The sequence below is a fragment of the Petromyzon marinus genome, chromosome 4 (assembly GCF_048934315.1).
Source record: "Petromyzon marinus isolate PM22_M1 ecotype Great Lakes invasive population chromosome 4, UKy_Petmar_22M1.pri1.0, whole genome shotgun sequence".
Classification (NCBI taxonomy): domain Eukaryota; kingdom Metazoa; phylum Chordata; class Hyperoartia; order Petromyzontiformes; family Petromyzontidae; genus Petromyzon; species Petromyzon marinus.
The window spans coordinates 7,606,871-7,634,526 of NC_133670.1; the positions used below are offsets into that span (position 1 = coordinate 7,606,871).

Below are 27,656 nucleotides of genomic sequence, written 5' to 3' on the forward strand. Positions count from 1 at the left end.
CGTTTGTTTTGACGACGAGCAGGAGCAAACTGTGTCGTATTTACACGCACCTTCGATTAGCACGGTTGGCTATGTACCCTGCGAAAGACGTTCAACGTACATACAAAAAGATGAGTAGGGAATTTAAACACTGAATAATGGTAGTGTTATGGTTACGGTGCTTGGCTCGCATTTGTAAGATTGCAAGTTCAAACTGTGGATGCGGGGTTCAACATGAATGTGCATCCCTCCGGGAGCCATAAAACGATTGCCACTTAATTCTAGATTTGAAGCTTTCGTGACTGCAAGGATCCATACTCTTTGGTTCTATTCGGTAAAGTCACGTAGGTAAAAAATAAAATAACAAAAATCACGACGTTTCGGCCACAACACAAGTGGCCTTCATCAGGTGAAGGGACCGTGCTGTCATGAGGACAGCGTTGGAGTGAAAACAGGACGCGACCTGGACTTGGCTGTTTTCACTCCAACGCTGTCCTCATGACAGCACGGTCCCTTCACCTGATGAAGGCCACTTGTGTTGTGGCCGAAACGTCGTGATTTTTGTTATTTTATGTTTTACCTACGTGACTTTACCGAATGGAATCAAAGAGTATGATTGCCACTTAGTAGGAGGTCAATAATGATTGCCCTATAGAGGGAGAGGATGTAATAGTGGCGCAGCGGTTAGCTTGCTGCACTGTCAACTCGGCCAGCGAAGTTCAAGAGACATGCCAAAAACTAAAATAACTATCACCTGAGAATGGAAAATATTGCACGAACATAAATCAATGTTGAATCTAAATTAAATATTAAATTCCCTGTGGCGCCAATTTGCTCGGGAAAACTAATTTTACATTGATCGCAATAATCGTACACACGTGATTATTTTTGCATGACCCATCAGCCCCGCCTTACCAGACTACAGGCATGTGCCGCCCAAACTCGTGCCCAAGCGGCCTCCCGGCTGGCCTGTAACAGGCTCTCACCTTGCTGTGTGCCGCTTTCTTTGCTCTGGCCCACAGTCTCTGAAGATGACGAGGGCTCAAAGCATCACGTGGACAACTTCACCGAGACTGTGCTCACCCAGGCCAGCATGCAGTGCGTAGCGCACTTCCGTGACACCGTATTCTGCGTAAACATTGTTTTGACGGTTTTTGTAAACAAAAAAAAAAACTTTTTAACATTTGTGGCGATTGCCCAGAGCTGAATGAGCGATGGAAATACAAAAACCCCATCACATTTGTTGCGAATGCTGCCTTGCAGTGGATACACATATATATTAAACAGGCTGTTGTTTCCAGATATTACCATTGTTTCAGACCAAGAGGGCAGAAATATTGACTGACTTTATCGTTGCCCTGAGAAAAGTGGGACATTTAAAGACAGTTGATAAAGAAATAGTTTTAAATTAACAATCCAACCATTTCCCCCACGTGAATAAACACTTGGCAGCGAACAAAGCCATAAACACACACACACAGACATTAAACATAACTGAGTTTAACATGTAATTATTGGCAAAACGTCGTACTCAGGTGGTAAATATTGTGGCTTGACTCTCCATCACACAGGTGTGCTGTACTAGTAACCTGGCATGTTCTGTTTACGTGAGAAACCGTACTAATTGGCTGTGTCGGGTGGTGGCAGGTTTAACGACACATTTATATTTCTAACCCCCCAAAACAACTGTATTATAAACATAACAGCATGAACGTTTCCTACAAAACGATTAAGCATTTTTGTTCAACCCTGAAAATAGAATCACGCCGATTTGTCGCAAATGACCCACAATACCTTGCTGACCCTCGTCAAAGGGCATGAACACGTCGCGTGGACTCCGGTCATCCTCGCAGCGCCTTTTGGCTTTACAGTCGAACAAAGACGGCCAACCGCATCGCGCGCACTTTCGAGACCTCTGGCGAGGCTTGCTTTGTGACGTGCGGATCGACAGCGCGCGCCTCCTGGGTGACTTGAAAACCGATCTACCCGCCCCCACGCGCCGTTTCCCTCGCCCCCTTCCCCCCCCCCCCCACCCACCCACCGCAGTGGAGAGCGCACAAACGTGGCTTCGCCCACCCAGGCCTGCACGGTCGACTTCCCCGGCGAGGAGCCCGTGTTCGTGCGCCTGGCCGAGCCCCAGCTGCTGGTGGAGGGCGACCGCATGGCGTTCGTCTGCCAAGTGCACGGGGAGCCACCGCCCCACGTCTACTGGAAGAAAGGAGGGATCCCACTTTCTTCCGGATACAGGTAGGGAATCCGGTCGCGCTGCTGCTGCTGACTGCTACCATTCGCTGTGAGAAACTGAATCCGTTTGGGAATATCGAACCGTTGACGTTGAACAGTCCCCCCCCCCCCCCAAAACCAACGCACACAAACCTTGCGGCCGCTATGCCATACGACAGGCACGATGGCGGAAGCAATAAGAAGATGAAAGATTTGCAAACGGAATCGTGTCCCTAAATTGTGACGATTCGTCACAGCATTGAGCGGGCGAAACGTTACATCCCTCCTGTTGAGTGCTACATTGATGCATGCCTCTCAACCCCTTATCAGTGCCCTTACACACTAATTCAGACCTTATCGGTCACCCCGTGCCCCTTATAAATCTCAACGTTCATCCTACACAATCCCATCACAAGGGAGAAACACAAACAAATAGTCATCATATTATAAGTTTTTGGCCCGTATGGAAACGGCGGTACGCCGTATGGACCTGAAAACTCAATTTCCCTGTACAAGAATCCGGACGGGTAAACCGTGTGGGTTAACAGCTATGTTGATGTTGCCCATCCCAACCATCGTACGTCAACGCCAAAGGGTAAAAAATCAGTGAGACCCCCCCCCACTGAAAAGCCCTGAGGGAAAAAAAGCCCCCAAGAAACTGGGAGAGAAACCCAAGAAGCCAAGAGGGAAACACAAAACAATGAGGTATAGAAACATTTAACTGTCACACAAGCAAGGGGAAGTCTACTTTTGGAGTAAAGAGAGGGGGGGGGGTCACTAAATGAGTTTGGGTAACAGCAATAGGCTAATGTTTGTACGTTCAACTTCTTTTGCACCATACGTAGCCCACCGTGCTAATCGGAAGCAGTGTAATGTACACCACTTAGTGAACACCCCCATCGTAAATTAAATTATAATGACCTCGGATGGCTGTTATCAGTTTCCTACTTGCTTCTCATTGCACGGCTGTAAGTAACTTTCGGGGCTGACCCCTTACGCGGAGACCTGGACCATCAGCAGCAGCTGCCGGTGCACTGCATTAAATAGGTCTGAGCGAGTTGTTTACAGCAGGTAAACAACAACACTGTGAGGAGGTAATGCTTGAGGCTTCACGCGTCCACGCCGCGGAAGAGCCTCCGCTCGTCTTGAACTTGCGCGGCCGCTCTGCGCAGGTACAAGACGAAGTTCGACGCGCAGAGTGGGGAGTGCTGCCTGGAGATCTCCTTCATGCTCGCCGACGACGCGGGAGAGTACACCTGCGTGGCCCGCAACCCCCACGGCGAGACCAGCACCACCGTGCTGCTGCTGAACCATAGCAAGTACACGCACCTGCACGGCGGTCAGGCAACAAAAAAAAAAACGCACGCACATCCCGGTGGTTACGGTAACCATGGAGGTCAAGGTCAAGAGGTCGCCACGGCAGCGATGGCATCGATGCGTGCGCATCCACGTCACTCTCTTTCCCTTGCCAGGCCATGCACCTCTTTGCCCCAGATGATTCAGGGGGAAATATATAGTCTTATCTGCGTCAGCATCGGGCCCTTTTTACTCATTGTCAGGTCCTTTTGCAAGCCCAGGCAACTTACTAATGGTTTGGTAATTGACAAACCGGCAGACTTAGCAATATCACAAAGTTGAAACTCGCTCACGATAACATTTGCTTAACCATGCGGTTGAATGTGTACCCTGTACTGCTCAATAGATGACTATCAAGCGCACCTGCATCAGACCGGAAAAGCAAACCCAGTGAAGAATGGTATGGCCCCTCATGCAGCACCCCCAGCCACACACACGCCGGAGTTTCTACGGGCACACACCATGCTGAAGAAAGTGCCCAGGCCCACTGTGGACAGACAGGTGAGTTCCACGTGATAATGGAATACCACCTGCCTAGACCTAAGGGGAACCTGTGTTGAATTTTCAAGGTGCATTTAGCATACACGGTTATGTGGGTAATGTATTTGTTACACATGGTAAGCGTTTGCAAATTAGACCTAACTTTGGAAATTTGGATACTTACAAAGTTGATAGTTGAGTGTTGCATGCACCTGCACGTCCATTTTAAAGCAGCCAAGAGCCCATCAACTGGCTCCGTAGGGAAAAGGGCTCAAGCATATACGCGTGCGCTTTCGGATGCACTTCTGCAGCCATCTATAATGCTCTTCTTTCCGATATTCGGAAGCCACTGAGCGATGCATTTTTACATCAAGATTGAAAACGAATTTCTTTAAAACTGCTTTTTTGTGGTTAGTTTGCTGTCCTTGTCCCCGCACCTCTGATTAGCATGGTTGACTACATACAGTGCGAAAGAAGTTCAACATACATACGTACACACAGGCGAGGAACACAGCGTCACCAGGCAGGCCCGGTGACCCCTGTGCTCCCGTGCCGCAGGATTCCTGCCTCTCGTCCTTCGAGGAGCGCCTGATGCGGGAGATCGAGTACCGCCTCGTGGGCCTCAGCCTGGAGGAGTTGCTGGCAGAGGACGGCGAGGGCCCCCCCCGGCACAGCGAGGACACCGGCCCCTCTTTCGAGCCGGCCGTGGAGAGCAGGCTCGTGAGCCAACGCGTCCAGGAGGGCTTCCCCGCGGCCTTCTTCTGCCAGCTCTCAGGACATCCCCTGCCCAAGGTGCGTTCGCACCCTCCCCGAGACAGGGGTGAACTTACTACGTCCTGAGACCCAAGTCCTCTTGCTAAGCCGTGGATGCCTGTGGCATTGAGTATGATTAGCCTTTAGGTAAATTCGGTGAGAAAATAAATAACTGGATAAATAAATATGTTATCCCATTCTTAGAAAGAACACTGGGAAAAAATATGTCAGAAATTTGGTTCTGTTGGAGTGACATTCAAACTAAGTGATTATTCGAATTGATATGAGAATAAATGGGCACAATCAGAGGTTTTCCAAGAAATAATTAACCCTGCCATAGAAATGTGAAATCCCCACCACCAGTAAAAGACTGCCGAAGGAGAAGCGCACCACGCCAATGCTGTCAGCACGTGGGTATCTTTACTTAAACTTGACATCACAATATTTATTTAGGTGAGCAGTACAGTAAATCGTGTCTTTAGAAAACCATTCGGCAAGGTGCACCGGTGAACTGTGTCAACTTCCCAAAGTTATCTGGAACAACAAAACATCAGTTTATATGCTTAATCGCTACATTGCTTATTGTTGCACAAGCTCATGCACCCCTTGGTTGACCTTCCCTGCGAACCAGATCCTGTGGTACAAGGATGGCCGGCGGATCTTCACGGGTCCTCACTATCAGCTGGTGGGCCCGACGAGGCAGGGCGAAGTGGAGCTGCACATTCCCAGCATCCTTCCCGAGGATGAGGGCATCTACACCGTGCTGGCCTGCAACGCCTCCGGCAATGCCGTGTGCTCCGCCAAGCTGTCCATTGAGCCAGCGGGCAACGGGGCTGGGGGGCTGCCTTCGCCCATGTCTCCGGCACGCCAGCAGATCCCCATGCCGGCCTGGCCCGGCACCCAAGGGTCAGCCTCGCAGCTTCCTCCTCCTGCCAATAGGTCCCAACGGTGAGGTCCACTCTTGCATTTTTGCTGAACTTCTTTCGCACCGTACGTAACCAACCGTGCGAGAGGGGGCATCCTGTGCCTCGACGGGTCCTGATTCATCTTCTGCCCCGCCACGGGACGCAGGCCCCTGTCCCCCGAGCGAGCAGAGCCGGTGGGGGCGCTGCAGGACACGAGTGCGGAGATCCTGGTGGAGCGGCTGCACAAGCCCATGTTTGTACAGAAGCCCGAGTCGGCCAGCGTCACCGAGGGGCAGACGGCGCGCTTCGACCTCCGCGTCGTGGGCCGGCCCATGCCGGACACGTTCTGGTTCCACAATGGTACGTGCAGGACACGTGGGTTTGGCGTGAGGGGTGAACGGAAAGGCGCACGTGAAGGATGTTGGGCTCAGCCAGATTTGAAGTGAAAATCAAAGGTCGTCTCAAATCGTTGGCCCTGAATGAGTGGTGAAAAGTGTACGTTCTGAGGCAGGAACCAATCCTATCCACAGTTGAACCACCGTAACCGTTCGGCAAAAAGGTACGATTTACATATTTTAAGTTATGGTCCCATACCTTGATATTCTACACTCGTTGCTTTTAGACACTAGGGGTTCAATTCATGTGTGGGTTACACCACATTTGGCACCTATCAGTGGCAGTTATACATACACGACAAAATGATCCCCCTATAGCCCTAACAGACTGCTGCTGGTGCTAATGCCGTAGCGATCACTTATTAGGTTTGGGGTATAGTGGTAAACATCATGCCCTGACCACTTTTGTTTTCCTCAGTACTAAAGTGTACACACCAAGTACTCACTTAATGCTGAATTGGCATAGAGAGGGGGCCCAGAACCAGTTCCGATATCACGTGACCTATTCCAACTTAAAAAAAAAAGAAATGAGAAACGTAATCGTTTGCAAGCCCTTCAGCGTCCGAGTGATCGCGCCTTCATCGGTGGGGGGGGGGGGGATTTGCGTGGCAGGCAAGCAGGTGCTGAACGACCAGACGCACAAGGTGGTGGTGAAGGAGGACGGCACGCAGTCGCTCATCGTGGTCCCGGCGACCCCAGCGGACGCTGGCGAGTGGACGGTGGTCGCGCAGAACAAAGGAGGCTCCACGTCTGTGAGCGTAGAGCTCGTCGTGGAAGGTGTGTGGGCGCGCCACACAGCACAACGCCAACCCCCACCCATCCGTCCATCTCGATCTGTTCATCACTCACTTTAAGAGTAGAAGCCAAAAGGTTGCATTCAGGTCGTTGAACGCTTTTTTCCGCACCGTACGTGGCCGACCGTGCTAATCGGAGGTGCGGGGGCAAGGACGACAAACTAAACACGAAGACCAGTTTTAAAGAAATGTGTTTTCAATGTAAGGTCAAGGTGTCTCCATGCTCAAACAAGAATCCGGGGGGGGGGGGGCTATATTCACCTGTTTAGAGCCAGTGGTAGAAATGTCTCTGACCACTCTTTTTATATCTATTCCAGTGCTGAGATGGCAAGGTTATAAAAGCAGCAATTCAATGTAATTCCACAGTGGTCATTTCCAGCTTGATTTAATCCGATTACTCACGTAATTTCACGATTGCATCTAATTCACGTAAAATGCAATGATTTATACTTTCTAGTAAATCTACAGTGGCTATCCAATGGACTTACTGTCCACTGCCATCGGGAATGTTGCATATCCACCACACACTGGAGGCCAATTCAGTGAGATAAGTGCTGTCAATGTTGATTTAAGCATGGCAACTCTTTAGGTTTGGCTCAACGTCATTGTTGAGGTTTTCTATGACTCAATATTCGGCAGCGGTCGTCATCATTTTGCGTCGCTCACCGTTTGGTCATCGCCGTGCCGTTACGATACCCTGGCGCGGCCAAGCGTGACACTGCGGCTGTGCACCATCGGGCTGTAGTCGTTGCCGGCACTCTATCTCCTCTCTCCCCGCTTTTGATTCTGCCGACAGCCAAGGAGCGCCTGGAGAAGCCTCGCTTTGTGGAGAAGCCGAACAACGTGTGCGTGAAGGAGGGCTCCGCCGTGCAACTCACGGCCCGCGCCATCGGCAACCCCACCCCCGACATCGTCTGGCAGAGGAACAACGACATCATATTCCCGCACAAATTCCCACACTACGAGTGAGCAATTTGTACCCTCTCCACGCACTCCGCCGGCTGGCCTGGTACGCACGCCGTTCCACCCCTTGCATTTCCATGCGACAAAACGCAGAGCGCACTGGCGATGAGGTGTCGTGAAGGCGCCTCGGACATGCAAGAGGGCTCGTCATGGCCATCTCAAAGCAACAGGTCGACACGACTCAGTTCCTGGCCTTGAATCTAGCCAGTAATATGACTAAACCAGGTTCTATTCACTTGGCTTTATAGTAAAATTATTGTTAGAAAGAGATCAAATTAAGATTATTACAGTTCCTTTTGATGTCCACTCTTCTCTGGTCATGAAGGGTTACAGCTATAGTGATGGGAAAGATAATCCTACTGAAGTGACATTAGGATTAACAGTCCATGTGAAGAGTAGTCATCGCTAATCTCTGTTGGCGGTCTTGAACCAATAGTGAAAATTTCACATTCCTGTGGCAAGCTTCAGGCATACGCAAATGACGTCTTTTAACTTGTCACAGGACGGTGATCATTTTATAAACCTCAGATAAAGTATGGACTGAGTTGACCCCTATTGGAATTTAGACACACAACCTTAGCATTGTATGTACTCTGCTACACCTTTACCCAGCTGGATATAAAGTAATTTATGAATTCTACTCCTCACATGTGTAACCCCGTGTTCACCCAGATGGGCCATCAGAGATTCTTTATGTAATTGTATTTATTTACGTGTCCTATATTCCTCTGCACAGGGTGGAAAACACGAAGGGGGAAAGCACACTGACAATTTACTCAGCGAAGCCCTCGGACATGGCCTGGTACACCATCATAGCCCTCAACCGGGCAGGCCGGACCATGGCGCGCTGCAAGGTGCAGGTGGAGGCAATGCTATCGGACCGGCAGCCCGAGCCCGAGCGCAAGCTCATCATCCCCAAGGGCGTGTACCGCGACATCGCTCCGCCCGTGCTGGAGCCGCTGCACCTGCGCCACGGCCAGGACCAGTGGAACGAGGGCGACCTCTACGACAAGGAGACCCAACAGAGGCCCTTCTTCAAGAAGAAGCTGACGTCCGTTCGGCTGAAGCAGTTCGGGCCCGTGCACTTCGAGTGCCAGATGACGCCCATCGGGGACCCCCACATGGTGGTGGAGTGGCTGCACGACGGGCAGCCTCTGCAGGCCGCTAACCGCTTCCGCATCGTCTGCGAGTTCGGCTACTGCAGCCTGGACTACGAGGTGGCCTACCCGAGGGACAGCGGCATCATCACCTGCCGCGCCACGAACAAGTTCGGCTGCGACCAGACGTCGGGCTCGCTCATCGTCAAGGACGAGAAGAGCCTGGTGGAAGAGAGTCAGCTCCCGGAGGGGCGCAGGGGATTCCACCGCTTGCAGGAGCTCGAGAAGGGCATGGCGGGGACAGCCGTGTCGAAGGAGGATGTCCCGGATGCGAGGGAGAAGCCGTACTTTGTGATGTACCCCGAACCGTGCCGGGTGTACGACGGGGAGACGGCTCGGTACCACTGCCGCGTCACCGGAGTGCCCCAGCCCAAGGTCTTGTGGTTCCTCAATGGGCAGCGGATCCACCGCAGCAAGCGGTTCCGGCTGCGCTATGACGGCATCCATTATCTGGAGATCGTCGACTGCAAGTCCTACGACACGGGAGAGGTGAAGCTTGTTGCGGAGAACTCGGAGGGCTCGGTGGAATGCAAAGCGGTGCTGGAGATTCTGCCAAAGCAGGACTTCAGGGCTGTGCTGCGTAAATCTGTGCTGGAGGGCAAAGCCGACGGTCACAAGGATTCCGGGAAGGCGCTCTTCGAGGTGCGCAAGCCGAAGGGGCCCCTTCAGCACTCGTCGTCGCACGCGCCCATCGAGGTCGTGAAACTCAAGAAGGCCGAGAGGATCACCCACGAGAAGCAGTCCGAGGAGACAGATGAGCTCCGTGGGAAGTTCAAGCGCAGGACCGAGGAAGGATACTTTGAGGCCCTTACGGCCATCGAGCTCAAGAGCCGCAAGAAGGACGCCGACTACCAGGAGATGCTCAAGAGGAAGCGGGAGGAGCTTGTGCACAGGGCCACGGAAGCCACCGCGGAGGAGCTGGAGCAAGAGAGCAGGGCTGCAGGGCAGGTCTACAAGGTGGAGCGCATGCAGCTGGCGCCTGGCATGGAGCCGCCGAAATTCACCGAGCGAATCCAGAGCCAGACGGTGCCCGAGGGTGGCGAGGCTCGTTTTTGCGTCCAGGTGAAAGGCAAGCCCCAGCCCGAGTGCCAGTGGTTTCTGAACGGCGTTCTGCTGGAGAGATCGGAGAGGCTGAACTGGCACTGGCCCGAGGAGAGCACGTGCGAGCTTGTCGTCCAGGACGTGACGGCACAGGACTCGGGCAGTGTCATGGCCAAGGCGGTGAGCGCAGCCGGGGAGACCACGAGCCACGCGTTCCTGCTCGTGCAATGTAGGTAATCCGCCTCCATCTGTCCTTCATTTGCCCTTTCTGTTGCGATTGAGAAGTGCAATTGGCGGATCGCGCGTTTCGTAGTCTGAGACGGACAAAGCCAAAGATCCCCGTATATAGCCTTAACAGACTGTTGGGGCCAGTGCACCACGCCCGACCACCTTTGTCTCCCTAGTTGTAATGTTTACACACCACAATAGGTACTAATTTGAGGCTGAATCGACCTAGGGGAGGCCCAGGACCGGTTCAGATCATTGTCATTGGTGTTGGCTGTGAACGGGAATCGAACTCGGAGCATAGCGTGCTAACTGCTACACTACCGCTCCCCACAAAGACACCCACCTGCATACATACATTGTGGTCTGTGATGTGACTGAATGGACTAATTTCTCTGTGCCTTTTGTTTTAGCGCCATTTCTTTAATTGTTTATATTTTTTCTGAGGGTCTTTCATTTGCTTGGTACAAATATATAATTTGGCCCTTCTAGATAATGTACAGCATTGTGGGATGCAATTAGCATGAATGATGCGATATAAAATTTAATTATTATTATTATTGTTATTTAGGACCACCAATGGAGATGAACCGCACTCCATTGTTAGTTTCAGCAGGCAGGCGCTCGCTCTCAGACAGCGAGTACGCATCGAGAATATTTGCGAAACATCGTGTGCAAGGTGTCCCAACAATTGAAGCAGGTGGGCAGGAAAGGGGTTATGCTGCCGTTTATCATCCTCATTATGTCAAGAGCTTTTAAGTAATTTGCACCCTCCCCGCTCCAAGGCACGCACTCCATCGCCAGGCCTGGAATAAAAATTGTTATGACACTTTGGCCATTAAAATGTGTTTCTAATGTGGATATGTTGAGTTGTGCGTGTTATCCCCGCACTGGTGTTGCACGAGTTTCTCCCCTGGTACGCCACTCTCCTTCCACACGACACAACCAATAAAGAAAACGGTCAAGAGTAGCAGGGCCCTATTGAAAAAAATACTTTCAGATCCGAAATTATTTTTTAGGCTAAGGATGATTCAATCCGAGAAATATTGACATTGCACTATAACTCAGCAATGAATATATAACTTATACGTGCATGCTGCAGTGTTTGAAAAGCCACCTTCTGTAAAGCCAGCCAGACATGTGTATATGCGATATAAATAATTTATACTGATTTTTGAAATCACGTACACAATTATGTTCCTGTGTCGTCAAAATTACATGTAATTTCATGACATTGATTCGTTGGTTTAAGTATACATTACTGTATCCTGATTTGTTTAACCCATTCCTATGTTAAAGTCTTACTACCAATCCTGTAATATATTTTTGTTAATCATTGCATTTGATTTTACATCTATAACCTTGCCACATTTTTACTGTCAGTAATTTATCTCCGATAGTAATATAACGAAAACTTTTAGTTATCGGCACCTATTTACTCTGTGTCATACTTAAATCTTTACTCTGTAGTGGCTTCTGAATACTTGGTTTACAGTTTAACACTGTAAAACCAGTTTTCGTCGAAGCCTCTACCGGCTACTGCAGGGCCACGGCAACATTCAGAGAATCCATAAAATGACTTGGGACCAGATTCGTGCCACTATTTTGGCCATGTTAGCTTGGTTTTCTCTGGCTACTCTAGTTTCCTCCCAGCTCCCATTAAAAATAATCTTATGAATTGGTACTTTATCAAATGAGAAAACTATCGCTAAGAATTTAATCGAAGCAACTTGGAAGTTCATTATAGATAAAAGCAAAAACATGCTCTAGATGTAATGAACAAAAGGGGGTTGGGATGGGTGGGGTCACGTGTTCAGGATGCAGGAGAGCAGGTTACCAAAAAACACGCATCAGAGTGACCGCCCAGAAGTCTCCAAGCAAGGAAGACTAAAAACCCAAAATGGGTGGGATACATTAAAAGCAGACCTTGAAGGTCGGATGTCAAATGACAGTTACGGTATTTAGCGGAAGATAGAAGGCGACGAATGTATGTACGTACAGCATGTATTAATGTTGAACTTCTTTCGCACCGTGCTTAGCCAACCGTGCTAAAATGAATGGCATAAATGGCCTTGATGAGCTCACGTACTTGACGCCTCTCTGCAATGGCCCCCTTTTCACCTCCGCCCACCTCTTGCAGCGAAGCAGGTGATCACCTTCATTCAGCCCCTGTCGGACGTCTTCGCCAAGGAGAAGGACACGATGGCCACCTTCGAGTGCGAGCTGTCGGAGCCCTTCTTCAAGGTGAAGTGGTTCCGGGACCGTCGGGCGCTGAAACCGGGAGACAAGTACCGCATGCACTCGGACCGCAGGGTCCACATGCTCTCCGTCCTCGCCATCGAGGAAAGCGACGCCGACCTCTACACCTGCGAGCTGGCCGAGGACAGTTCCGTCAGCTGCGCTGCCACGCTCATCGTGGAGGGTAACGACGCACGTGCCGTACGGTGCAGAAATGCTCGGGCAACGGGGATATTATAAGAAATGTTTGTACAAGATGGACAGCTTGCCCTTCCATTCCGTGATCAAAGCCCTCCCACGATGCACACGGTCCCCGTATCACTTCTTGAGCTACTTCAAATGCATGTTGCATGAAGGAGGGTTCATGTTTTTTCTGCTACGGTTCCATTTCGCTACTCCCCACCCGTTTCCCAATGCTACCTCAAGTGTCAAGTGTGCTACCGGAGTTATATCATGAGATGAGGAATCCATTCAGAACTCTAGCAGAGCAGTTCACCACCCTCGTTGGATAAATGTCACTTTACTATGAAATGTCGGCAAAAATTGTAAAAAATAAACTCAAGAAGCTCAGCTTTGAGAATAAAGACGGTGGTTTCATCCCCATGGGATTAATATTTTATTCGGAGCTTCTAACGTTACACCACCAGTTTGTTATAAAGCTTTTTGGGTTAAACGAGGTCCGATATTTTAGATGGACTCCTCTTGTCAATAACGTCTGATAATCCAGCAGCATACTCTTTGGTTCTATTCGGTAAGTCACGTAGGTAAAAAAAAAAAATTACGACGTTTCGGCCACAACACAAGTAGCCTTCTTCAGGTGAAGGAACAGAACTGTCGTGGCCGAAACGTGATTTTTGTTGTTTCATTTTTTACCTACGTGACTTTACCGAATAGAATCAAAGAGTATGGATCCTTGCAGTCACGAAAGCTTCAAATCTAGAACCCAGCAGCATTTAACAAGCCTTGCTCTGTCAATGAGACCACGAATCGCCAAAACCGGTCCAGAGTTCGTGTTTTCAAAACGAATGCCACTTTATAATCTTGGGTCTTTCGGTAAAGTTACGTAGATAGGTTTTAAAGAAAATAACACAAAACTACGACGTTCCGATCGCAACACAAGCAATCGTCATCAGGAGAAAAAAGAGGCGGAAAGCTGCTGAGGCAGGGCTGTTTTAAAGGTTTGAAATGGACGTATCTCAGGGGTCATGCTACTTTATAATATTGATCTTGAAATCCAATAGGCCACTCAACTAAAATACACATGAATTTCTATGTGGAGACACAGATCAGAATTCTGCAAATATATGACATGACCAATATGGGCGATGCATGTACTCGCATGCACATGGCCTCATACATTGTCTATTTACGAGAGACAATAGCGGCTCGGCCTATCATCTCTCCATATGCAAAATTGAACAAAGTGAGTACGACATAGTAGATAGCTATGAGTGGTCAGGAAGACTGGCCACTAATGGTATTTCTACCACCGCCTTGGATGTGCCAGCCGTGCCGCTCCAATTCTCATTCAGGTATGGAGACTCTTTGAATTAGAATCTCTATTTAATACGTTGAGCTATAAGGCTCTTTTACGCAGATTTCCAGTAGGGGCAGGTCCGAAAGTTACAATAACAAACAATACAAAAATGAAGGGAGTGAAAAGTATAAGAAAGGTAAGCAAATCACTCAAAAGAAATACGTAAAACAAATAAAGTATATAAGTTCACCAATCTCCAAACTTGGGCAAGGCAGCAAAACAACAGCAAGAACAGTCCCAGACCACACCAAGACAACACAAAATTCCTCAATAAAAGTACATATGAAAATGTAACTATCGATGCGCAGTTAAGGATGAAAGTTACAAATCACATTTGCAAATGACGTTTAGCCACCCATGGAAAGCTTTGCGCGACTTGAGTTTTCGAATTCATTTTGGCGCCCGCGCGTGCACGGCAGGCACGCTGTTGGAGATACTGAAGGAGCTGGAGGACGTGGAGGTGCCCGAGTCTCTGAGCGGCGAGTTGGAGTGCGTGGTGTCACGCGAGGACGCCGATGGCGAGTGGTTTCATGGGGACCGTCCTCTCGAGCACGGAGACAAGTACCACGTGTCGTCGCGCCGCGGCAGACACACCCTGGTGGTGCGGGACGTCGTTCGCGACGACGAGGGGGAGTACAGCTTCCACGTGGACGGCCTGATGAGCACCGCGACACTCTCCATGCAACGTGAGGCTCCCCCCCCCCCGCCCCGCCACCACCCCCCAAATTGGTGGCGAGATGTTAACTCCCTCGCCTGGTATGCAGGAGGTTGTGGGTTCGATTCCAACCCTGATGCCTGCTGCTATATATTTAGAGTTTGCGTGTTCTCCCCATGGGTGCATGGATTTGTTTCCAGGTCCTCCGGCTTTTCCCTCCACATTTAGAAACGTGCGTTTTGAGTCTTGGCCTGCTATAAATTTCTACTTGATAAGTCACTCCGTTGAGCTATCATTTGTGGCCAGGTTGCTTTTGAAAAGTAACTATATATCTCAGGGGACCTCACCTGCCAAAATATAAAAATAACTCATACTTTTTAGATTAGTTTTAAACGATCTGAACGCAACCACTTCTCACAATACGTACTTATAGGATGTCAGGGCAGCTTAAAGTCGAATCGTTTTTCTTTAGGATGTTTTTTTATCTTTCAAATTTGATGCTTTTATGGGTAATGGGCTACATGGCAAGAGGGGAAGAGGAGATGACGGCACGGTAACGTGCCACTGAAGTCAGTTTGGAGAAACAGGCAGATGAAAATGGGAAACTCTTGAAATTGGACTTGAATAAGGGGAGAGAATCTGCCCTACAGACCGCGACACGCAATAGAGGCAGTAACTGAGGAGGGGAAATTTCCCATTGAGTATTGTGGACGACCTGGAGTGGGGAGGCCTGGGAGTTACAATCGTCGAGCTGAGATGTTGTAAAGTTAATGGACAAGGATCTCATTTCAGAGGGGGCAATAGAGTGATGAGGTGCTACCTTAATGTGGTCCTGCAGAGAGATCAGGCAGGAGAACGATAGCTCACAATCAAAACACGGTGGTGCTATATGCTGGAAGAATAAACCAGGTGCTGTAGGCTGTTGCGGGGCTCCATTGTCAAGACGATGCAAGTACAGCAAAGTGAATTGTTGTACTGTACCATGCTGCAAAGTCTATGCCCTCTACCTTCACCAATCCGGCCTTGACCAACATCGCAAAGGGCGGTCAATTCACCACCCGTAACCTGCATTATAATACGTGGCTGAGGTTGTCATCCAGCAGCGGGTTGGACAAATGGGGGATATGCACGTGCATGTGGTGTACGTCGCATCCTGACGTGCCCGTTTGGCCGTTGCTGCGTTGCGTGCAGTACGCCCGGTGACGGTGCTGCAAGGCCTTGGAGACACGGCGGCGTGCGAGGGTGAAGCCGTCCAGCTGGAGGTGCGCTTCCTGCAGGAGGCCGTGGAGGGCGTCTGGTGCCGGGACGGTCACGAGCTCACGCCTGGGGGCCGCATCTCCTTCTGCTCCAGGAAGCAGTCCCACCTGCTGTGCATTGACAATGCGAGCTTGGCTGACAGCGGGGAATACTCCTTCGAGGTCCCGAAGCTCCAGTTCGTCACGTCTGGACGGCTCACTGTGCAGCGTAAGGCTTCGGCTTCCACGGTAGCCGCCAGATGGTCTCTCAGCGCGGCCTTATTCTGCCACTAGCGTAACATATTTAAGGGAAAATTGTGCATAAGGTCCTCTCTATTAACAAGAAAAAGTTATGCTTGTATGATGGTCCCATAGGAAACTGACCACTGTCAATTGAATGTGGAATTTCCATTCCGGGCTCAAGCCACTAACAAAGAAGAGTACTTCAGTGGTCTTTTGAGCAGGGAAACATGTTTTTAAACCAAACTGGGTAGCGCTGTAAAAGTGTGCTTAACTCACAATTCAAAGGTGACAAGTTCAAATCCCCGTCAGGTGGTGACTCAGCCCATCATCAGTTTGCATTGAATGAAATTATCAACACGTTGTAGTAGGAAAATGTTGTTCGTCTTATGGATTGACTGGCCACTGCCATATGAATGTGACATTTTCACCTCTGGCTCAGGTCACCCTTTTACTGCTTACGATAGCATTTGAGACATTTTGACTGTGATTGTGATCGTGTGACGTACTTCACGAGTGTGTGTCATTGTGCACTGGTTGTCACGGCTCAAATCTGGGACGTTTGGCCAATTTTGGGGTTGGCATGAGCTGGCAAAAAACCTCCACAAAACCATTGCAGCAATCGCAACACGATAGTTAATTCCATCGACTGTCGAGATTAAACGTGGACGGGTGCAGCCCTAACCACACAACCCTTACATGAATGGACCGGTCCGTTCCACAGAGGCACATTCTTTTGGACCCATGGGCAACCAAACATTTTGTCAGTAAGCCGGAATGTGGTCAGCGTCACACTCAACGTTACTTAAATTGGCCACCGCCTATTTAAGGTTTGAGATTGAACGTGACAGGGCACACTTCTGGGATTGCTTTAACTCAGCAAACTCCCAGTTTGCCGATGACCCAGTCCAACCCTGGTCAGAGTTCACACTGTTCAATTTTTTTTCTTGTTCACAACAGGCGTGGAGGTGGCAAGAGAGCTGCAAGATCAGGATGTGCTGGAAGGCACACGGGTGGTACTGGAGGCCAAGTTGTCCATCGCGGACGTGCAGAGCCGCGTGTGGCTGCGCGATGGGGAGCCCCTAAGCCTCGGGGATCGTGTGCAGCCCGTCGTCAAAGGAACCAAGCAACGCCTCGTATTCTCTCGCGTCTTCGCATCAGACACGGGCGAATACACGCTGCAGGCGGGCAACGCCTTCACGAGCTGCGTGCTCGATGTCCGAGGTGCGTTGATGCGAAATGTCAATTACCTCGCCGGGTATGCAGGAGGTCGTGGGTTTGATCCCGACCCTGACGCCTGTATATTTGGAGCTTGCATGTCTATAGAGTCAGAATCAGAATATTTATTTATACCGGAGGAATCCAACGAGCAAATAAAGCTCCTTTTCACATACGTTCAGTAGTGAACGATGAGCAAGCACAGTCCACGCAAGCACGCAGAGTGGACACAAACCGAACTTCCGTTGCGCCACCCCCCCTTCCTCCCTCCCTTTCCTACCACGCAAGACGTGTCCATCGTACGGGGGCTGGAGGAACGCACGTGCTGCGAGACGGAGGACGTGACGCTGGAGGTAGAGGTGTCGCACGCCGGCATTGAGCCGCGCTGGACATTCGGCGAGCGGGAGCTGCGGCCCGGCGGACGCTGGAAGCTGGAGATCCAGGGCCACGTGTGCCGCCTCACCCTGCTGGGCGTGAGCAAGTCTGACGAGGGCCTCTACACGTTTGCGGCCGGGGAGAAGCAGAGCTCCGCCAACCTCATGGTCACCGGTGAGCACCGCGCGACGAGTCGCAGGTGGAACCGAACGACCGGAACATCTGCAACGTTGCAGAGTTAATTTATCTGGGTTGTGTGTCCCAGGCTCGCCAGCGCGGGTTTGAAGCGTCGTTCATTTTAAAGGGCATCATGAAAAAAAGTATCTTCAGCAAACCGCCAAAAAGTACAACTGCCTTGCATGCATTATGTACGTACAGGAAACATTACCGATGCTGTTTGTGTTAATGAAAGAGCCTCTGATATTTTGGGTCACTAGGCTCATCGCACAAACCACCCACCGACATTTCCATCCGCCGCCCGAGCTGACGCGCCCCCCCCCCCGCGGCACGCGGCGGGGGCGGTGCTCTCCCCGTCGCCCCGCCGCTCATCGTCCGCAGGCAGCGCCATAGCGGTGCCGCCGCAGGACGCGTGCGTGGTGGAGTCGCAGGCCGCCGTGTTCGAGTGCGAGCTGCACAACGCGCAGAGCGAGTGCCGCTGGCTCAAGGACGGGCGCGAGATGGCGCCGGGGGGGCGCGTGCGCGAGGACAGCGACGGCGCCCTGCGTCGCCTCGTCATCGACAACGCGGGCCCGGCCGACGTGGCCGAGTACTCGTGCCACGTGGCCTCGTCGCGGGCGTCCGCCCGGCTCTCGGTGGACGGTGAGCGTCGTTGCCCCCCCCCCCCCCCGTCGTCGGCTCGTGCTCACATGAAGACGCGGTCGCGTTTGGGGACGCTGCGTGAATGTTAATCGTATAGGCGTTGCGTACGGGAGGAAATGACGGCAGACAAATAACGGTGTTTTGATTTAAAGCTTTCGCGACTGCAGTAATTCATATTCTTAGCTCTTTCGGTAAAGTCACGTTGAAGGGAAACAATAAAATAATAAAATATATTTAAAACAATAAAAATTCTCACGACGTTTCGACCGTAACACAAACGGTCATCATCAGGTGTGAAAAACCAATGGCAAGAAACATTTGAAAGAAGTGTCGGTCCGCAATTATTTATTTATTTTAAACGGTGTATCTATTTATAAAAAAACGTTAGCGCCACGGGCAGCGATTTTGTAGTTTATTTAGGACGAGTCCATCTATGTTCTGTAAAGAGGAGGGGGGAGACGAAAAATTTATGTATACTGTCTGAAAGTCACCGTAAGCGTGAACAATCAATTAAGACCTGAAATAGTTTATCAAATCTTTCCAATGATTGCTAAGCCAGAATCCATCTTCTCGGTTGAAATTGTCTCTGTGCTTGTATATGTGGATAGCCTCATGAACGAATCTCTCATGGTAGCCAGATGGCTTACAAAGAACCTCTGTCTTGGAGAAGTCAATGTCATGTGAGCCTACTGAATTATAACAGTGATCTGCCATGGCCAAGGTGTTGGTCCTACCGTGTTTAAGGTCTGCTTTGTGTTCACGAATGGATGTCTTAATAAAAAAGAGACCTGATGGTTCAATGAGCCACTCTGTCTACAGGAACGCTACCCATATGGATGCTTATCTGAAACCGGATTCCCACCACCACCCATCACAGAAGAATTCTCTCGTCAAGACTCTGTACCATAGAGCCCAATGCATATCTGACCAGGAACACATAGGCAGTGAACTCAAGCACGTACACCAAGCTCTTAAGGCTAATGGTTACTCCGACTATACAATCCGCAAAGCTATCACTCAAACCATGAAGAAGGACCCTCTTGAGGAGCCTTTCAAAACCATCACTTTACCGTACATTGTGGGGATCACAAAAAAGATCTCCAAAATCTTGAATAAACACAAGATCCAGGTCCGTTTCAACACATTACATAAAATCCGTGATCTGGTTCCGTCTGTAAAAGATGTGATTCCGGACATACAGTACCCTGGTGTCTACAAACTAAGTTGCCTCTGTGGTAGTAGTTACATTGGAGAAACCAAACGCCATGTCTCGGACCGCATTCGTGAACACAAAGCAGACCTTAAACACGGTAGGACCAACACCTCGGCCGTGGCAGATCATTGTTAGAATTCAGTAGGCACACATGACATTGACTTCTCCAAGACAGAGGTTCTTTGTAAGCCATCTGGCTACCATGAGAGATTCGTTCATGAGGCTATACACATATACAAGCACAGAGACAATTTCAACCGAGAAGATGGATTCTGGCTTAGCAATCATTGGAAGGATTTGATAAACCATTTCAGGTCTTAATTGATTGTTCACGCTTACGGTGGCTTTCAGACAGCATACATTAATTTTTCGTCTCCCCCTCCTCTTTTCAGAACATAGATGGACTCGTCCTTCTAAATAAACTGCCAAATCGCTGCCCGTGGCGCTAACGTTTTTTTAAATAAATAAATACACCGTTTAAAAATAAATAAATTAATGTGAACCGACACTTTTTCAAATGTTTCTTGCCGTTGGTTTTTCACACCTGATGACGACCGTTTGTGTTATGGTCGAAACGTCGTGAGAATTTTTATTGTTTTATATATTTTATTATTTTATTGTTTCCCTTCAACGTGACTTTACCGAAAGAGCTAAGAATATAAATAACGGTGTTATTCATGGTATCTATATTAGTATCATTTATTTGTATCTGTTTAACACGTATCTACGTCGATGACCTTTAACACGTGTCTACATCAACTACCTATTTGTATCTACGTCAATGACCTTGTGTTGTACCTTACTTAGTAAGGTCGCATTCACTACGCATAAAGCGCTTGCCAGAAATGAACCACAATACCTTGCTGATCTCCTTAAGGAGCATAAACCATCACGTGAACTCCGGTCATCCTTGCAGTGGCTTTTGGCTAACCATCGAACACAGACAGTCACCTCATTGCGGGTTTTCAGATGTGCTTCTGCGGTCATCCTGCAATGCTCTTCCTATACTAAGACGCCACTGAAGCTATGCACTTTTACATCAAGATTTAAAACTAATTTATTTACCACTGCTTCTTGTGTTTGGTTTGTTGTCCTTCCCCCGCACCACTGATTAACATGTTGAAGAAGATTTGATTTAAAGTTTTCGTGACTGCAGTAATTCATATTCTTAGTTTGACTTTACCGAAAAAACTAAGAATATGTTGAATAAGTTCAACATACATACATTCTAACCAATGATTTGACTGTCATAATATTCTTTGGTTAAAAATAGTAATAAAGTGATTTTTTTTTTAAACGACGACGTTTCGATCGCAACACAAGCGATCGTCATCAGGAAAAGGTGGTCATAATCTCATAAGGTAAAAACAGTGTTGAGCCTAGATAGTGCTTGGATGAGTGACCGCCATGCATTGACTGGCTGTTATTGGCCGCAGGGCTGCATAATGGGCAGCTGAGTGCAGTGCAGCAGCTCCGACGTCCTTGCTCCCCACTTTCACCAATCCACACTGATCGGAGCGGTGCAGTACGGTCAATTAACCCCCATGACTTGCACGGCTTGGGGAGGCCCTCATCCAGCAGTGGGTTGACGAAGGGGCTGTACAAATACAAATGGTGTTAATTATGACGTGTGTGGTTTGGCCACTATGGCCTTATTTCCATGACCCCTTAGAAAATTGGCTCTGCGTTGGGCCATGGCCCATGCCATGGGAATGGCCCAGGGGACAAGCCGATATCCGAGCCACCTGTCTCTACGCCCGATATTCTAAATGAGGCTCAGAAAACTTGCTCCATCGCTGTGTTCCTCTGACTATCTCCACACGCTCATTCCTGCCTCCCTCTACCTCCTGTTGCCTAGTGACCTAGCCCGGGAAGGTGCAGCTTGACCGGGGAGGACATCTAGGTAATGTTTGGGGGTGATAGTCATCAGGCAATGTTTCAACAACGTCACAAAGTTAAATGCAGGTATAATTGCGAGGCCATTGTAAGTAAAACAATGTCTTTGTTTTATGTTATGTGTAGTTTTATATTTAACACAGACTTTAGTATACCTGTCAACCCCTTATCAATGCCCTACCTTATTACAGACCAATTCAGACCTTATTGGTCACCCCGTGCCCTTATAAATCTCAACGTGCATCCTACAAAGTCCCATCACAAAGGAGAAACACAAACAAATAGACAACAAAAATGTGCCCGTATGAACCTGAAAACGAAAATTTCCCCTGTACAAGAATACGGGTAAACCGTATGGGTTGACAGGTGTGGCCGGTAGCTAAGCAGAGCGGCTATTGGCACCGGCTCACCGCCTGGCAAGCCTTATAGCTGCTCGGTGGTTACTCCAGCGATAGTGAGGGATTATAATTTGCATGAAAGACGCCATGTGAAACTAATCATTAGATTTGTTTATTTTTTCAGCTATGTCACGGTGACCTCGTGACATGATATTCATAGAGTGAGGCACCCCCTGCTGTGTTTATATTTTGCGAAGATCAGACTGGTCACTGAGCATTTCGCTGCACTGAGCTATCTTGGCAATCCCGGGCCACTTAAAGACATTTCACATTGCAGGAGCCACTAGTCTGTTCACAGGGCAACCACTGTTTTGTCCACCAAAATACATTATACATTTATCCACCAGGGCACCATATTATATTCGTAGTGTTTTGAATGTGGAGAAAGACCGGAGAATTTGCGATGTGTTGCCATCATACACGTTGCACTGGCCATCTCTTACCACTCACTGGCGGTTGTGAGTCTCACACAGAATCTGCATGGTCCACCAACCCTGCCTCCAAGGCAACGTATTACAGCCTGACTTAGACATCCCGCACCTCCGATGATCATGGTTGGCTACATACGGCGAGAAAGAAGTTCAACATCGAGAGAAAGGAATGAATTCCCGAGCGGCGCGTTCACTTATAAGACAACGCGTTTCCGAACTGTTGCTCTTTGACACGGCGTTTGAACTTAGTTACGATTTTCCTTTGCCACCTACACCGTTTTGCTGGTGGCTTGGCTGCTGCCTTTGCTCTTTACCATCGCGATAGCTGTGAAGATCAAGAAGACGCTGAAGGCCGTGTCGGTGCTGGAGACGCGTGCAGCCATCTTCACGCTGGAGCTGTCGCACGAGGACGTGGCGGGCGGCGTGTGGATCCGCAACGGGGTGGAGCTCGTGCCGGGGGACAAATACGAGATGTGGTCGGAGGGCACCGTGCACACGATGCGCATCAACAACTGCTGTCCCGGCGACGAGTCCGTGTACAACTTCAAGCTGGGCAAGCTGTCGGCCAATGCACGGCTGCACGTGGATGGTAGGAGTCTGCACCTTTGTGCTGTGGGAAGTTTCTTTCTTTGAACCGGAATGAGATATCTGGTCACCGTTTGTGCAACATAATGCCATGTTTAGCATTTTCAAATACGTGCAGTATATATTTACACGGCCAACTTATTCGGACTCTTCGAATTAACATATATTCCATTTTACCGATGGAAAAAATCAAGTGGAAATATCCTTACTGTAGGCTTTGTAGCGTGATCTACAACTGTTGCATTCGTCTCTTTAACCAAAGCTGCTGATATCATAATTTCTCCATTTCATATTTGTTTTAAACAATTGTGAAGTGTAATCAGCAACTACATGCTAAGTAATTGCAATCTGATTACGCATTGAGCACATGGAGTAATAACGTGACAAACAGTACCTTTAGAAACGTGGTTATAAAAATGTGTTGTATAGATTTACTCTTTAAAACGTATTGGGAGGCACTTTCACACTCGTGAAAATTATGCAATGGTCAAACTTCACAAAAAAGGGTCGTTTTATTTTATTTAAGACCCAAACAGGAGGATTGTTCCACAATTCTGACTGTCACCTAATGAGGTTAGTTGTAATTACTTGCGAAAGGTCATACTCGAATAGTAAATGTTGTGAGTTTACTCTCCAACACACCGGTGTGCTGAACTACTAATTGGCATGTTTTGTTTATGTGCCAAACCTTACAAATTAGTTGTATTGGGTGGTGGCAGGTTTAACGACACATTTATATCCACACGATCTAACACACAAAAACGATTATAGTTTTGCTTTGTTTGATTAATAATAATAATGCCTTTGATGTATTAAAAAAAGAAAAGTCTTTTGACATAACTGCATCCATCCCCGCCGTTTCTAACAGCCGTGAAAGTGGTACGCAAGATGAAGGACGTCTGTGTGACGGAGGGCGAAGTGGGAGTCCTGGAATTGGGCCTCTCCCACGAGGGCATCGCTGTCAAGTGGCTGCACAAGGGAGAGGCCGTCAAGTCCGGCCGAAAGTACCGGCTCAGTGCCGAGGGCAAGAGCTACCGCTTGGAGGTGCTGGCTGCGAGCGACGAGGACAAAGGGACCTACACGGCCGTCATTGGGCAAACGGCAGTCTCAGCTGAGCTCTCTGTTGAAGGTGAGGTGCATCCTCATTCTGTTGGTAATAACGAGTCTTTTATTTTCCCCCCGTAAACTCAGGAGTTTTAAGACTTTTTTATGGTTCCTGCTTTGGATGGTTGATTGGTTCGTGAGTCATTTTGCATCGAGCAAGTGAGACTGAATACCCAGCAAACACCCATGTCCACGAGAGGATAACAACTGATACTCCTGAGGTGTATATATCTGGACATTGTTCATTGCATTTTTGGGGGGTGCTATTTGACGTTCAATTTGAAAATTGGCAATCTTTAGCAGAAAGACCCTTGTCCAAAATGTAAGCCTCCTATATGTGTTTTCTGTTATAAGGCAGGGTTGACGACAACCACGGTATTCAGTATTCCTGTCGCTCTGCTCAACTTCCTTTAAATTGGTAATATTTGTATTTATACCAGAGGGATGATAGGCTAATTATGTTTCTGAGTCATTAAATGTTTCGACCCCAGTTTGGGAGCTAATATAGCCCGTCATTCAGCCACAATCGGTTTTTGTGTATTATAGCAAGGCCTCATTTAAGGCAGTAGATGCATTCCTGAAAAGTGCCGTGTGAAGCGCAAAACGCTTTCAGCAAAAACTATTTCCCAATAAAGAATGTAACGAGAAAGTTTGGCGAGATGCGATGAATGCACATACAGTGAGATGGTGGGACAATTAACTGATGGCACGCCACAGCGTGACTGTATCACTCCACGTGCTGTATCACTGCACCGCTAAGCGGCGCAGCTCAAGAAAGTAGTTCGTCATCGACCGCTCAGAAACCGTGTTATAACCGGGGGCACGTTATAACAGGGTGCGCATTCCGCTTTGTGCGAAAAGTCTTTTTAAATGGAAGAACCGCGTTATAGCGAAAAACACGTTGCGTGAACACCACGTGTGAGCGAGGACTTACCATATATGTTTTTATTAATTAATTTACATAATGCATTTGGTGAAACCTCTTTAATCTGGCCTTCATTAATTCAGGTGGATCATTGTGTGTGGCCTTAAAAATGCGTGTTAATATAATATCAAACCTGCGCTTACTATTGCAACATCGATAAAAGTCTCATTGTTATTATGTCCTTGTTTATGGCAGGTTGACTGAAGAACAAATCACGTGGTCGTGAAGTGTGAAGTTGGAAAGCGAGATGTCAACGTTGGTGGTGGAATAAATTGAATCTGGATGTTGTTTTTGAATAGTGCAGAAACATGAAATGAACATTACGTTGGCTATAAAGGATAACCCCCGAACTAAATGTGTTGACCAAGAAGGCAGTATGTTAATGATGTCGAATGATTGACTTTAATGTGGCAGTTGGATACTTTGAAACGTTGCTTTGGATCACAGCACGGTTGTCCACTATTTTAAGAATGTAGCTAGAGTTGTAACGTGGCAAGGAGAATCGCGGATTGCGTTCAACACTACTAAAAACACTAGAGACAGATACGTATTGTATAAGCATGTGAGCTTCCCGAGCGCCTGGAAATGTAGCGGACATTTTCACCACATATGGGCCATCGGCTGTTTTACTCGGACAAGAGCCACAGGGCTTGATGTTTGTTTCACCCACTGATGCACAAGAATGTCCTTGGTAGCATAAACAAATGAATTATTAAAATATTAAAATGTTTTGATTTAAAGCTTTCGTGACTGCAGTAATTCATATTCTTAGTTTTTTCGGTAAAGTCACGTTGAAGAGAAACAACAAAATAACAAAATATATATAAAACAATAAAAAATTCTCACGACGTTTCGACCATAACTCAAACGGTCATCATCAGGTGTGTCGGTTTGCATAAATTTATTTTGAAAACGGCATATTTATTTATTTATATATAAAAAAATAACGTTTGCGTCACGCGCAACGATTGGCAGTTTGCCCAGGACTAGTCCATCTATTTTTTGAAAAGAGGAGGGGGGAGACGAAATTTGTTTTTATGTATGCTGTCTGAAAGCCACTGTAAGCGTGAACAATCAATCAAGAACTGAAATGATTTATCAAATCTTTCCAATGATTGCTAAGATAGAATCCATCTTCTCGGTTGAAATTGTCTCTGTGCTTGTATATGTGGATAGCCTCATGAACGAATCTCTCATGGAAGCCAGATGGTAGTTATACAAAAATAAAAAGAGATCCCACCAACAGCCTCGTCACACAAACCAACAAAATAATTTCTGATTCAACCGCATTAATTTATCAATCTAAACAGTTTTCGTTGAAACCTTCTGCTGCCAGGCCACCAAGATTATACGGCTTACCAAAAATACATAAAGTTGATACACCTCTTCGTCCCATAGTCTCTACTATCAGCTCCCCCACCTACAAACTAGCTCGTTTTTTGTCTGAAATCCTGCGTCCTTTCACTGGAAAAACCACCTCTGCGGTACAAAATTCTACTCACCTGGTATCAACAATCAAGGGTATTTCCCTGTCCCCAGACGACCTGCTTGTCAGTTTTGATGTAGTTTCCTTATTCACCAAGGTTCCTGTACCTGACACCATTGCAATCATTGAAGACTTGGTTCATCAAGGACTAAACACTGAGGTACCCCCCCTGGTGAGACACTGTTTAACCAATACATACTTCACTTGGAATGGAACTTTCTACAAACAAACTGAGGGCACCCCAATGGGCTCCCCCCTTTCTCCAGTTATAGCTAACATTTTCATGGAGAAATTTGAGACTGACGCCATCCAGACTGCCACTCTGCGCCCAACCTTATGGAAGAGGTACGTGGATGACACTTTTGTCATCTGGCCACATGGCCGGCCTGCTCTAGACCAATTCTTCGACCACATCAATTCCATACACCCAGCCATCAGATTTACCATGGAAGTCGAAATAGATGGCAAGATACCTTTTTTGGATGTCCTAATTAAAAAGAGACCTGATGGTTCAATGAGCCACTCTGTCTACAGGAAAGCTACCCATACGGATGCTTATCTGAAACCGGATTCCCACCACCATCCATCACAGAAGAATTCTCTCATCAAGACTCTGTATCATAGAGCCCAATGCATATCCGACCAGGAACACATAAGCAGTGAACTCAAGCACGTACACCAAGCTCTTAGGGCTAATGGTTACTCCGACTATACAATCCGCAAAGCTATCACTCAAACCATGAAGAAGAACCCTCTTGAGGAGCCTTTCAAAACCATCACTTTACCCTACATTGCTGGGATCACAAAAAAGATCTCCAAAATCTTGAATAAACACAAGATCCAGGTCCGTTTCAACACATTACATAAAATCCGTGATCTGGTTCCGTCTGTAAAAGATGTGATTCCGGACATACAATACCCTGGTGTCTACAAACTAAGTTGCCTCTGTGGTAGTAGTTACATTGGAGAAACCAAACGCCATATCTCGGACCGCATTCGTGAACATAAAGCAGACCTTAAACACGGTAGG

The 27,656-nt window shown here is 48.2% G+C and overlaps 1 protein-coding gene across 7 annotated transcripts in view; it reads left to right on the forward strand.

Moving 5' to 3' along the window:
- LOC116938793 (titin-like) overlaps positions 1-25,869 on the forward strand; it is a 66,319-nt gene extending 40,450 nt beyond the window's left edge. For all 7 annotated transcript variants that reach the window (XM_032946423.2, XM_032946424.2, XM_032946421.2 and 4 more), the window contains 19 exons: positions 1,002-1,077; positions 2,026-2,226; positions 3,375-3,517; positions 3,905-4,059; positions 4,597-4,830; positions 5,423-5,739; positions 5,863-6,056; positions 6,704-6,868; positions 7,682-7,850; positions 8,585-10,275; positions 12,412-12,693; positions 14,466-14,732; positions 15,893-16,165; positions 17,137-17,400; positions 17,683-17,943; positions 18,328-18,588; positions 22,852-23,115; positions 23,980-24,240; positions 25,336-25,869. In XM_032946423.2, coding sequence (XP_032802314.2) covers positions 1,002-1,077; positions 2,026-2,226; positions 3,375-3,517; positions 3,905-4,059; positions 4,597-4,830; positions 5,423-5,739; positions 5,863-6,056; positions 6,704-6,868; positions 7,682-7,850; positions 8,585-10,275; positions 12,412-12,693; positions 14,466-14,732; positions 15,893-16,165; positions 17,137-17,400; positions 17,683-17,943; positions 18,328-18,588; positions 22,852-23,115; positions 23,980-24,240; positions 25,336-25,340 — 5,483 coding nt within the window. In that variant the 3' untranslated portion in view covers positions 25,341-25,869. The remainder of the gene's footprint in view (positions 1-1,001; positions 1,078-2,025; positions 2,227-3,374; positions 3,518-3,904; positions 4,060-4,596; positions 4,831-5,422; positions 5,740-5,862; positions 6,057-6,703; positions 6,869-7,681; positions 7,851-8,584; positions 10,276-12,411; positions 12,694-14,465; positions 14,733-15,892; positions 16,166-17,136; positions 17,401-17,682; positions 17,944-18,327; positions 18,589-22,851; positions 23,116-23,979; positions 24,241-25,335) is intronic.
- Positions 25,870-27,656: the final 1,787 nt, after the last annotated feature.